At 45.8% G+C, this 13,403-nt stretch overlaps 1 protein-coding gene and 2 pseudogenes across 1 annotated transcript; 1 reads left to right on the top strand and 2 right to left on the bottom strand.

The window, feature by feature from the left end:
• The first annotated feature begins 2,078 nt into the window (after positions 1-2,078).
• UBC (ubiquitin C) lies at positions 2,079-4,956 on the top strand. The gene is made up of 2 exons (XM_057745908.1): positions 2,079-2,214; positions 3,055-4,956. Exon 2 carries the CDS (start codon positions 3,058-3,060, stop codon positions 4,885-4,887), a length of 1,830 nt encoding a protein of 609 aa, XP_057601891.1. The 5' UTR covers positions 2,079-2,214; positions 3,055-3,057; the 3' UTR covers positions 4,888-4,956.
• A 4,363-nt stretch (positions 4,957-9,319) lies between these two features.
• Positions 9,320-11,245, bottom strand: LOC130859134 (60S ribosomal protein L12-like; annotated as a pseudogene).
• On the bottom strand, positions 9,775-9,886 carry LOC130859748 (U6atac minor spliceosomal RNA; annotated as a pseudogene).
• Positions 11,246-13,403: the final 2,158 nt, after the last annotated feature.

Genomic DNA, 13,403 nt, shown 5'->3' with positions numbered 1-13,403 from the left:
GTTTTGGGGCATGTCTCATGCTTCTGTTGCATGGTTTCGTTGCTAAGCAAGCCTGATTGGTTCTGTGGTTAAGCAAACTCGCTTTCTTGAGTGAAAGATCCCTTAACTTACAGGGGTCTCCCATACTTTTTCTCTACTTACAATCCCCTAGTGGGATTAAGTATAATATTTAATCACCAGCTTTATCGCTTTACTCTGTCCCTATCAACTGGGGTCTCCTGCTAACCCCCCAAAACGACATTTTATTATTTTAATTTTCCCGTAATAAATTCACTCTGAAACATGTCAAAAATGACGTTTGTTTTTAAAACTGCTCAGACCTTTTTCATAAGTACGTACGGTATACAAATTACCAAAGAAACTATAGAGTTTTGTTTTGATTCACATTTTAAGCATAATGTTTAAATAATGTAACATTCATAATTTCAAACAGGAATGTTGCCTTTTCCTAATGGCAAAACATTTTTAGTCAGTTGCCTTTTTCTACATATATATATTTTGAAGGCTTTAAGGGTAAACATTAAAGACACCCTCCCTTCATTTGTACAAATAGGGAATATTTTTAGAAGAGTCCAGAAAGAACAGTGGCTGGGGAATTGAGGGCCTGAGGAAGACTTTTCACTGTAAACTTCAAAAAAAAAATCTAAGTTTTCATCATGTTTATATATTTTTAAATACTTTAAAAATCTGCCAGAGAAATGGCATAGAGATTACAAAATATATTGTTATAAAAAATGAAAAAGATCTACCTGGCGATCTCTTTCTCTTTTACTCAAATGGAATTGCCTATAGAATTAAATTTTATATTTGGGATATTAATTTTTTTCTCCCCAGGAATAAACAGAACTTGGATTCAATTAGTATCTTTTTTTTTTTAATTTTAATTTTAATTTTTTGGGGGTACACCAGGTTCAATCATATGTTTTTATACACATATCCCCGTATTCCCTCCCTTCCTTGACTCCCCCCCATCGAGTCCCCCCCACCCTCCCCGCCCCAGTCCTCTAAGGCATCTTCCATCCTGGAGTTGGACTCCCTTTGTTATACAATAACTTCCCACTGACTATTTTACAGTTGGTCAATTAGTATCTTTTTAAAATCTCAGGCTTAAATAGGTTTGAGGTCTGATTTCTGAGTTCAACTAAGTATCAACAGACTTCAAATTCTGACGCCTCCCTGTTTATAATCAAGCACAAACCAGGAAGGCTAAAGAACAATCTGGAAAGTTCTGTCAGCTTTCAAGTCCAGCGCAAAGGGTTTTCCACAGCTGTGTGGAATTTCGGCTTTTCTTTTCAAAATTCCATGTAGACCTGCCAGAGACAGTCCTCCCTTGGAAATTTATTTTTCACTTCCGTGTTCTGAGGCATTTCTGCGGGTCCTGACGACCTGTCTGAAGCGCGCTTTAGGCCGCGGTCCTGAGATTTGTCGAGTCATTCGGCTTGTCCCGGTGCCCGCCTGGTGGGGGATGAACTCGGCCGCCACAAGTTGGGGGGCTGGACCCCCGGAGAGGCCTCGCGACGGGCTGAGGGGGGGCGGGGAGTTTAGTGAAACACAAACACTGCCGATATCTAAAGCAGACCCACAATGAAGACCCCGCTTTACTCGCGGGAGGGAGGGGCAGGGCGGGGAGCGCGCCAGGCGAGCGAGACCCCGACTCCACATGAGGCGCTTGGCCGGATTCGGGTCCGCCCAGGGCGGGTCTCGCGAACGGCGGGGCCCGGCCAGACCGAGGGGACGGGGGCCTCGGGGCCGGGGGCCTCGGGGCCGGGCGGCGGGAGAACCACCCGCTCCGGACGACCAGGCGACTCCGCGCCGTGTTTTCACGTTTCCCCCGCCCCCATCTCCCCCTCCGCCAGTCGAGCCCCGGCCACGTCCGCTGCCGCAGTGCTCAACGAGCTCGCTGATCCCTCCGCGCGGCCTCTCAGAACCGGGGCCCGCTCCCCGCCAGATTCGGCCCCAGAGCGCCAGTCTTCACAGGAGAGCATTTCAGGAGTGGAATTAAGTCGATGCTAGGGGACTTCTTTTCTCTTCAGAGGGCAGGAGGGCTGCGAAAAGTAGTCCCTTCTCGGCGTTTCTGCGGAGGGATCTATCGGTGCGGCGCTTCCCTTATGACTATATAAGGAAGCGCCGGGTGCGGCGTAGGCAGTTCCGTTGAGGCCAGGAGTTCAGCTGCTGTGCTTCTGTGTTCGCTACTGCCACCGCCACTGCCACTTGGTGAGGAGGGGGTCTGCGGGTCTTGCGGCCATGCGGTCATGGGGGGCGCGGGAGGTGGACGTGCCCGCTGCGGGCAGAGGGGCCGCCGAGGCCTTCAGTCACCCGGGGTCCGCGAGCAGCGGGGTGGCCCTGAGGGGGAGGAACGCGGCAAAATGGCGGCCGTTCCCGGTTCCTTGGTGGGAGAAGCCGGACTCTGAAGCGGCTTCTGAGGACGGAGAGAGGAGATGGGGGGCGGGGGAGGGGACTGCGAGAGGAAAGGAAGCGCGAGAGGGGAGGTCTCCATGGCGGCGGGGCCCCGCTTTTTGGGGGACGGGGTGGGGCAGCGCATGAGGGCATCTGGAATTAGGTCGCGGTTTGACTGGTGCCGGAACTCGGTGTCCCGTCCCAGTGAAGGGACACGAACTGCCGCTGCCAAGGAGCCGTTTTGCCCGCGCGATGGGGGAGGGGCCTCCGCCACCGCGGTCACGAGACGTCAACCCTTCTGTGGGCTCATAATCTAGGGTGGGGCCACCTGCAGGTTATGTGTGTAGGGAGGTTCTCACTCGTCACGGGACACAGGGTTGGGGCCGGGGGTAGACGCTGCCTGTCGGTATGGGATAGACATCAAGTGAGGGGGGAGGATAAGTGAGGCCCGCGAGTTTCCTTGGGCCAGGTTTCCTTGCTTTTTGTCTCTTAAGTGTCTGAAACCTTGATGTTGAGCTCATTGGTCAAGTCTGAGTTTTTTGGTCGGTTGGCTAGTACGTAGGGACGGTTAAGTTTTTAGGATTGGGTGTGTGTTTACCTGTGAATTACCTGCTAAACGCTGGGATTCTTTTTCGTGTTATTTTTTTGTTCTAACAGACAATGCAGATCTTTGTAAAGACCTTGACTGGTAAGACCATCACCCTGGAAGTGGAGCCCAGTGACACCATCGAGAATGTCAAGGGGAAGATCCAAGAAAAAGAAGGCATCCCCCCTGACCAGCAGAGATTGATCTTTGCCGGGAAACAGCTGGAAGATGGGCGCACCCTGTCTGACTACAACATCCAGAAGGAGTCCACTCTGCACCTGGTCCTCCGCCTCAGAGGTGGGATGCAGATCTTCGTGAAGACCTTGACTGGTAAGACCATCACCCTGGAAGTGGAACCCAGTGACACCATCGAGAATGTCAAGGCAAAGATCCAAGACAAAGAGGGCATCCCCCCTGACCAGCAGAGATTGATCTTTGCCGGGAAGCAGCTGGAAGATGGGCGCACCCTGTCTGACTACAACATCCAGAAGGAGTCCACTCTGCACCTGGTCCTCCGCCTCAGAGGTGGGATGCAGATCTTTGTGAAGACCTTGACTGGTAAGACCATCACCCTGGAAGTGGAACCCAGTGACACCATCGAGAATGTCAAGGCAAAGATCCAAGACAAAGAGGGCATCCCCCCTGACCAGCAGAGATTGATCTTTGCTGGGAAGCAGCTGGAAGATGGGCGCACCCTGTCTGACTACAACATCCAGAAGGAGTCCACTCTGCACCTGGTCCTCCGCCTCAGAGGTGGGATGCAGATCTTTGTGAAGACCTTGACTGGTAAGACCATCACCCTGGAAGTGGAGCCCAGTGACACCATCGAGAATGTCAAGGCGAAGATCCAAGACAAAGAGGGCATCCCCCCTGACCAGCAGAGATTGATCTTTGCTGGGAAGCAGCTGGAAGATGGGCGCACCCTGTCTGACTACAACATCCAGAAGGAGTCCACTCTGCACCTGGTCCTCCGCCTCAGGGGTGGGATGCAGATCTTCGTGAAGACCTTGACTGGTAAGACCATCACCCTGGAAGTGGAACCCAGTGACACCATCGAGAATGTCAAGGCAAAGATCCAAGACAAAGAGGGCATCCCCCCTGACCAGCAGAGATTGATCTTTGCTGGGAAGCAGCTAGAAGATGGGCGCACCCTGTCTGACTACAACATCCAGAAGGAGTCCACTCTGCACCTGGTCCTCCGCCTCAGAGGTGGGATGCAGATCTTCGTGAAGACCTTGACTGGTAAGACCATCACCCTGGAAGTGGAGCCCAGTGACACCATCGAGAATGTCAAGGCAAAGATCCAAGACAAAGAGGGCATCCCCCCTGACCAGCAGAGATTGATCTTTGCTGGGAAGCAGCTGGAAGATGGGCGCACCCTGTCTGACTACAACATCCAGAAGGAGTCCACTCTGCACCTGGTCCTCCGCCTCAGAGGTGGGATGCAGATCTTCGTGAAGACCTTGACTGGTAAGACCATCACCCTGGAAGTGGAGCCCAGTGACACCATCGAGAATGTCAAGGCGAAGATCCAAGACAAAGAGGGCATCCCCCCTGACCAGCAGAGATTGATCTTTGCTGGGAAGCAGCTGGAAGATGGGCGCACCCTGTCTGACTACAACATCCAGAAGGAGTCCACTCTGCACCTGGTCCTCCGCCTCAGAGGTGGGATGCAGATCTTCGTGAAGACCTTGACTGGTAAGACCATCACCCTGGAAGTGGAGCCCAGTGACACCATCGAGAATGTCAAGGCGAAGATCCAAGACAAAGAGGGCATCCCCCCAGACCAGCAGAGATTGATCTTTGCTGGGAAGCAGCTGGAAGATGGGCGCACCCTGTCTGACTACAACATCCAGAAGGAGTCCACTCTGCACTTGGTCCTGCGCCTGAGGGGAGGTTTCTAAGTTCTCCCTTTTAAGCTTTCAACAAATTTCATTGCACTTTTCTTTCAATAAAGTTGTTGCATTCCCAAATAGTGTGATCTATTTATTTTTAACAAGTGTTTATGGAAGATTCTTTTCAGTTATGGGTGGGGTGTGAGGAATCAAAGTTTTCGGTCTACCAGGTGATTCTGTGGTAACCTGGAGGTAAGAAACATGAGTAAAAGATGGCCTTAATGCAGACCTTCAGTGGGTGAGTATAAGAAAAAATCAGACAAATTGGAGGTTGCAATTAGAATTCTCTACATGGACATTTATATGTAGATTTACTTGTAAACTTGTGACTTTAAAAATACTGAGTTTGAGTGTGGTACCTGAGAGTGGGAAAGTTTCTGGAATACCAGCAGGGAGGAGATAGAAGAAGGGCCGGAGTGGTGGAAGGGGACTTACAGAAAAATCAGTTTTAGTGCATAGCTCTGTTGAAATTCACATTGAGCTGCATAGAAAGTCATTTGACCAAATTTTTTTAAAAGATGTGGCAATTTAATTTTTACTGAAGTCTCCTCATTAGGCATTTTGCTGGAAAGTTTAGGGATTAGAGGATTAAAGCTATTGTCATAATTTTTGCTAAGATAAAATTGTCAAGATTCCTTAATTTTAAGTGACTAGATGAAGGATTTGTATATAGCTTACTTTGTGGGCTCTTGGTCTTATATGGTAGTGACATTTACCCAGTCAGATGCTATTGGTAAGTCTCTTTGTATGTCATAACTAGAGCCAAAGGTGAAAGTTGCTGGGAAGCTGAGTTAATAGGAGGAATTGGCACTGGTTGGTAGGCACCCCTGAAATAAGGCCTGTTGAGGACTTGAAATGTGATTATTTTCTCCAAAGAGCGGCACTCCGTCCAATTTCTCCCTTCAACTCCCACTTTTTATTCGTGTGTAACTTACAACACAAAGGAAATTTTGTGTTATTACCAGGTCTAAAATAGCTGAACAGGCTTAAATCCTAGCTTTAGGGAATCAACTAGGAAATGCCACTTGAGAAATTTGTGAGTCTTAGGCAAGTCCGTTACTGTGGTTTTTCAGTTTATTGACATGAGTACATGTATAGTTCACTGATTTCCATGATTCACCCATGCCAATGGACGTATAGGTCAAGAAGCAACATAAGAATCCCTGGAACTCCAGCACCTGTAACCACATCCAGTCACTATGTGAACAATTTTTGTGTAAGTGTGTTGCTCATTAAAAATGAGTGGTCATAGCACAGGGGGAAAAGAGAGCATCTCGAAAATGACTGCTGCAGCACAGGTTTTGCCCGTTTCCTAAGTATCAATGAGTGCTTTGTCTTCAAGTGTGAGATGGTCACTGGCTAGTAACACTGAAACGTGGGGGTGTGTCATCTCGTGGGGGGCCATGTGTGCGTTGCACAATTAGAAGGATCTTGGCATTAGAGCATAAAGCTGTGTGGGTGTTGTAGGGATGGGGATGCTCAATGGAGAACCTCAATGAAGAACACCAGCTCTTTCCTGTCAGGTTTAATGAAAGGAATTGCTAATTACAGGTGTAAATACTAGAAAAGTTTTGAAAAACAGTTATAGATACATTCAATGATAGTACAAACAAAATATATTAAAAATATAAGATATAATACATTAAAATCAATGATAATAGAAAATGAAAGTTCCATGTAAGCTTACTGCCAGGGAAAAAGTATATTTGCCTCTTACTGTTTGTAATTACAATGTATACATACATTGTGTTTTTTAAAGTCAAAGGTAGCCCACTTAAGTAGTTAACCATATTTCCTTCCCAGTGATAACTAATTTTAAAGTTTGGTGTTCATTTGGGCTTTCCTCCTGTGTAGTAGGTATATATGTATACATACATAAAAAATAGGACCATTCACAACATAGTGTTTCTCAGCTTTAAAAAAAAAAACCTAGGTAATTATGGACACCTTTCCATGCCAGCATATAAAGATCTCCATCATTCTTTCTAATATTCTAGCTAGTAATCCATTGTATAGATGACCTGTGACTTAACTTGTCCACCAACATTTGCTTTTAGGTTTTTGCTGTTACAGTGCTGCTGTAAAGTACATCCTTGTACACATATCTTTCATATACTAATATTTTGAAAGGATAGTGTAAAAACACAAGATTTCTATTTAATAAGGATCTTGGGGATAATTTAAAAAATCAGCTTTAAAACATTTTTATAAGTAACAGTTACTGAATTTGTTATTGTCTCATGATATTTTCCTTTTTTTTTTTGAGTGGATAATACCTTCATGTCTTTCAGACATGCAAAAAGTTTAAAACAGTATATAATGAAAAGTCTTCCATTTTGTCTCCCAGGCACCCGGTTCTCCACCTCCCCTAGTATGTACTGTCAGTTTCTCTGTGCGTGTACAAGCAACTACTAATTATTAATTCCCCTTTACACAAAATGTAGCATACTTGTTTGCAGTGTGTCCTGCACCATGCTTTTTCACTTTGTCTTTTATAGTTTTGACAGAGTTCAGAGTTCCAAAATCCTTTCATTCTGTATAAAGGAAAGACAACTGTCATGTAATTTTCTCAAGAATAAAAGATCATGAGAGCAACACAATCCCTAGTGAACATTTACAGGACCCTCCATCCAACAAATACAAGCATGACAGGAACAATAGTGATGTGATGAATGAGAAGCGTTTCTACCATCAAGGGATTCTGAGTAGTTAAAGAACAGAGACGCTAGACTTGTTCAGTTTCGTTAAATGGTTGCTAAATCTTAAAGCACCCCAAAGTTTGGTTTTCGCACATGAGTTAATACTATGTAAAGATCCATTTACATAGATGTGGTTGTGTGAATCTTGAATAAACCAGAAGAAAAATGTGTGGCTCCTATTTGTTTAGTGTTCCTTTTTACGTTCTGTCTGAAAGCACAACGAAGTCCTCGTCAGATTATTATAAATATGGTCCTCACAGGGGTATGTTTGGAATTGCCAAGTGCTTTTTAATTCAAGGATGTCAGCCTTAGTGTGCAGAGCTTATCTCTGCCGGAAGAGGGAGCTACTGGGACAGACTTTGGTTTCGTCATGAAGCCTGCAGCGCCCCCAAGCGGTTGTGGTTGAGCAGGCACCGTGTGCTTTTACTTTATTTCTCACGGAGGGTTGTTTACTCATTGGTAAAAGTTGATTTACTGTCCTCCCCAAATGCCTTTTACTTTATCCTTTTAATGCCAGTCCTGAAGCCATCTCCTTTTCCATTCCAGCTGGAATGACTCCATAGTATCTAATGTAGCTATTATTCAATGTAGATTCTCTGTTTCTTACAGTATCTCATCAGATCTAACCTCTCAAAACGCTCTTCCTGCTTTTCTTATCTGCTGGCCATTTTCTTTTTTCCCATACACTCCCTGACATTTTCTACCTCCTTGTTTCACTCCAGCTTCTCCCTCTTTCTAAAATACCACCATTCCCCTATGTCTGACTTTAAAAAAAAATCTATAGCCTTGGCTGCAGTAAGGAAAGTGCTGGGTTCCTGGGACAGCACAGAGAGGTTAAATAGCAGCCCAGAGAAACCACGTACAGGATGGCAAGAGGCCACTGGCAGAATTTCCTGAGGCAGGAGGCTGTCTGAGCAACAAGGGACTATCAGCACAGATTTATGGAAAGTGTAGGCATTTGTCAGAAACCCCCAAAGATACCAGGGAAGGGAAACTGATGAGTGGACTTCCTAGAGGCGATCCCACACAATGCAGAATAGACGGGTCATATGGGCTTCAAAGGAAATGCTGACTCCTCCACATGCCCACACAGACACTGGGTCACACCTCTCTGCCCCCTCCTCCCTATTGGTCGTGCCCCTGGCACAGGCCATCCTGACCAGCTTCACTAGAGTTTGCAAAGGCCTCCTGAAATGCTTGAGGCTGTAAAAAACACATTGTTCTTTTTACCATATATGAACATTACAAGACTGAATTGAAATATTTTAGTATTTTCAAAAGCTAACACACAAACTGGAACCCACTTCAACGCTGACATAGGGAATTGTATTTAATGGGGGTACCTTTTAATACAAGATGTAATATGAAATGTTTTCTATTTGGCTGTGGCATCCAAGGTAAAAATGTCTAGGGCCTATGTGGGCCTTAAAATGGCCTCGTTCTTTTCTTTCATTTAAAAAGATATTTGAAAACAGATTAGACATTTTTTTTTTTGTCAAATGTTTCCCTGCCAAAAGAGAATTTTAAAAGTTTTTGGAATAAATCATGTGGAGAATCTCACTATACCTGATTTATTTTTTGAGTCAGGATTCAGTAAAGATTCATGCTTTGCATTGGTTATTATGTCTTATCTTTCTCTCTTTTTCTCTCTCTCTCTTTTTTTTGGTTTGGTTTGGTTGTGAAATGATCCTTTCTTTCTTTATTTAAGCGATCCTTTATTGAAACACTTTCCTTTCTAGTTTTTAACTAGCTGGTCATCCCATGACACCACTGTTGATGTCATCTATGATGTCATGATGGTAGTGGCATCAGCACAGCACCTCACAGACCGGGCAGTCCCCAGGGTCTCTTGATGGTTGCCAGAGAATTCTCTAGCTGAAGACCGGTTCTGCATCTGTCAGGCAATGTTGACAATCCCGTCAAAGTGATACTCCCGCTGTGCCTAATGTTTTTCTGCTTCTGTCTGTCTCTTGGCGGTTCCTTGAGGACTTCAATGATCAGGGCAGAAGCAGAAGGTACCGTCTCAATCTGAGCCTGTTGGTTCTGAATGGTCAGTTTCACCATCATCCTCAGATCCTTCCAGTCTCAATGTCATCACCAACCTTTTTTGGAGACAGACCTAGGGGGTAGATCTCAGGGGTCAGGGTTAGATGTAACACTGAAGTCCCCGCCAGTGTACCTCTGGCACACGACTTTGAGAAACTGTGGGTAGGTGGCTATACTTTAACCATATCTGTGTTGTCACACCCGAGGGTCTCTTCCATCCTGGTCCAGGAGAGAACTAACCTTCTTTCCCTTCTCTCCAACACCCCTCTTTTTTGGGGGGGAAGGTGCTGTGCAGCATGGCTTGTGGGATCTTAGTTCCTCCATCAAGGATTGAACCCAGGACCTCAGCAGTGAGAGGCACATTCCTAACCACTAGACTGCCAGAGAATTCCCCACATCTCTTTCTCTAGAACAACCCTAAGCCTTTTTAAAGAAAAATTTAGTTTAAATTAATTTATTATTTATTTATTTTTTGGCTGCATCGTGTCTTGGTTGTGGCAGGTGGGATCTTCGTTGAGGCATGCAGGATCTTTTGTTGTGGCACACTGGCTTCTCTCTAGTTGTGGCAGCAGGTTTCCTCTAGTTGTGGCACACAGGCTCCAGAGTACATGGGCTCTGTATTTTGTGGCATGCAGGCTCTCCAGTTAAGGTGTGTGAGCTCAGTAGTTGTGGCGCTCAGGCTTCATTGCACTGTGGCATGTGGGATCTTAGTTCCCCAACCAGGGATTGAACCCGCATCCCCTGAATTGCAAGGTGGATTCTTTACTGCAGGACCACCAGGGAAGTTCCCCTAAGCCTTTTTTATTTCCTAGGACACTGACTTGAAGAACCAGGCCAGCTAACTTAACAAATATCTCCCATTCTGGACTTGTGTGATTGTTTCCTCATATATCTGTGCCATTTTGAAATATATATATAATAGAACACATTTATTGTCTCCCAGTTTGCACTCCTGTCTCCATCTGTCTGTCCCTTTATCTTTCCATCTCAGCTAATATCTGCTCTGTCTTCCCGTTCCAGCCAAAGCCTTTACCTCTCTTCCTCTCATCCATGCAGTCCAATTCATCAGCAAACCCCATCCGCTCAGCCTCTAAAACATAGCCAGGACTTCCCTGGTGGCGCAGTGGTTAAGAATCCACCTGCCAATGCAGGGGACATGGATTCAAGCCCTGGCCCAGGAAGATCTCACATGCCACGGAGCAGCTGAGCCTGTGCGCCACAACTACTGAGCCTGCACTCTAGAGCCTGTGAGCCACAACTACTGAAGCCCACATGCCTAGAGCCCGTGCTCCACAACAAGAGAAGCCACTACACTGAGAAACCCTCACACCATAACGAAGAGTAGCCCCCACTCTCTGCAAGTAGAGAAAGCCCACGCACAGCAACGAAGACCCAATGCAGCCAATAAATAAATAAATTCATAAAAGAAAAATAAAATAAAATAAAACATAGCCAGACTCTTGTGGCCCTTTCTCCAGGCCAGCACCCTGATCCGTGGCACTGATTTCTCTCACCTTAACCCCCTCAGCTGGTCTCTGCTCGGCTTGGGCCCTGGACAAGCCACTCTCCTCCCAGTAGCGTAGGACGAGCAGATTTCCAGAAAGCTGATGGCTCGAGCCCATGTCTCTGATTCCTCATTTCTGACTCTCTCTTTGGGCAAATACAACAATCAGGAGGGTATGAAGGGCATTGGGAGGGGGATGAGCCCAGGGGACCCCCGGAAGGTGAGAGCTTGCCAGTACATAGACCACCGGCCCTTGTGTCTAGGTCTTCCCGCTTGCTGGTTTGCCACCCCAGTTAGCTATTGAAAACAAGAAGCCCTCCCCTGCTTAAAATCCCCAAAGACCACCCATCCTATCTCTTGGCCTCATTGCTGCCATTCTGCCCCAACAGGGGCAGTCTAGTGGCTCATTCTCCCTTAGGTTCACGGTTTTCTTTCTGGCTTATGGCCTTTGCACTCACCTCTGCCTGGAATGCCCTCCCCTAGATCTTCCAGTCAAAGACCCCATGTTCTCTTTAAGGTCTCAAATCCAACCGCCCTTCCATGACCACCATTTTAAACTAGTCCTCTGGCTTCCAGCTAACCTCATCCCGTGTGTGAGCCACTCCTAGTGCGTTCATAGTGCATCCTCAGTGTCTGGGATTTTCTGACTGGTTGGATATTTGTCTACTGTTACTTCCCGTACCCATTAGGATACTGATAACTCAGCCCTTACCAAGCTCGGGGCTCATTTTAAATCCGAAACTTCTTAACGACTCTGCGACCAAGGCAGTGAACGTCCAGAGTTTATTGATGTGGAAACTGAGGCACAGGGGGTACAGGGAGGGCCCCAGGCTCCAGTTCCATGCTCTTTTTTTTTTTAATATTGTGTATGTTTGTATTGATTTCTTTTTGTACTTTAAAATTTTTATACAATTTTTAACGGTTATTTCCCATTTATAGTTATTATAAAATATTGGCTATATTTCCTGTGTTGTACAATACGTCCTTGAGCCTATCTTACACCCAATAGTTTGTACCTACCCCTCCCCCATCCCTGTATTCCCCATCTCTTCCCTCTCTACTGGTAACCACTAGTTTGTTCTCTGTATCTGTGAGTCTCCCTCTTTCTTGTTTTAATCACTAATTTGTTGTATTTTTTAGATTCCACATATAAGTGATATCATACAGTATTTGTCTTTCTCCTTCTGACTTACTTCACTTAGTAGGATAATCTCTAGGTCCGTCCCTGTAACTGCAAATGGCATTCTTTCATTGCTTTTTATGGCTGAGTAATATTCCATTCTGCATATATAACACACCACATCTTTATCCATTCATCTGTTGATGGGCACTTAGGTTGCTTCCATATTTTGGCCATTGTAAATAATGCTGCTATGAACATTGGGATGCGTGTATCTTTTCGAATTAGGGTTTTTGTTTTTTTCTGATACATACCCAGGAGTGGGATTGCCCAGCTTCAGGTTCTTAACCACTATGCTCTCAGATCCCTGTGGAAGCACCACGAAGATCACGGCTTTTTTCTTTCTGCGCCCCTCCAAGGCCATTTTTAATACACCTGGTAATCAGCACTGGCTTTCAAGAGTATGGTTATTATTTCTGTAAAATTATTGCATCATTTGACTAAAATCCTTCTGTGAATGTTTCTGATAAAATTTTTTTATTAAGAAGTGTTTTCTAATAAGGCTATTTTCCTCCCCTTTCATCTGAGGGGTGGGGCTACCTCGCCATGGCTGGTTATTTAGATGGTAGAAGGCTTCCTTGACTATTTCCCACACTTTTCCTTCTGAAGACCTTAAGATGATTTCCAGATATAGGAGAAACTCGTTTTGCATCTAGGATAAAACTGAGGCACTGTGATGGGGTGGGGTTGCCCTAAAGGGCGTGGACCCAAATCACAAATGGATCAGTCCTAGGGCAAGAAAAAGTGCATCGATCTCCTTAACCTTCTTTTGCTTTTTAGGAAAGTGCCTTTGGATAAATTATGATGGAAGAGAGATTTATCTTTATCAGTCTCACCTTCCCCGTTCTAAACTTTTTCTCCTCTCCCACTCCACACCATCCTTATAAAGGACTCTTGGTCGATGGCTTTTTCTGTTTTACTGCTCTGACTGCCACAGCTCTGGGCTCTAAGGACCCAAAGCACCTGAATCAGGCTCTGATTCCAAGAAGTAGCATTTTATTTTCTTGCTGGGCTGGGTGGTGGAGACATCTCAGCAAACCCAGGGCCTCAGGAATGGTCTCCTGGGTCACGCATTTAGGAGTGGCAGGATGAAGGG

The sequence above is a fragment of the Hippopotamus amphibius genome, chromosome 8, assembly GCF_030028045.1.
Source record: "Hippopotamus amphibius kiboko isolate mHipAmp2 chromosome 8, mHipAmp2.hap2, whole genome shotgun sequence".
In the NCBI taxonomy this organism is placed as follows: Eukaryota; Metazoa; Chordata; class Mammalia; order Artiodactyla; family Hippopotamidae; genus Hippopotamus; species Hippopotamus amphibius.
This window is presented reverse-complemented; position numbering and strand designations above follow the sequence as displayed.

Bases quoted from the DNA above. Each gene is read 5' to 3' on its own strand.
- UBC (XM_057745908.1), top strand. From the start codon at position 3,058: ATGCAGATCTTTGTAAAGACCTTGACTGGTAAGACCATCACCCTGGAA.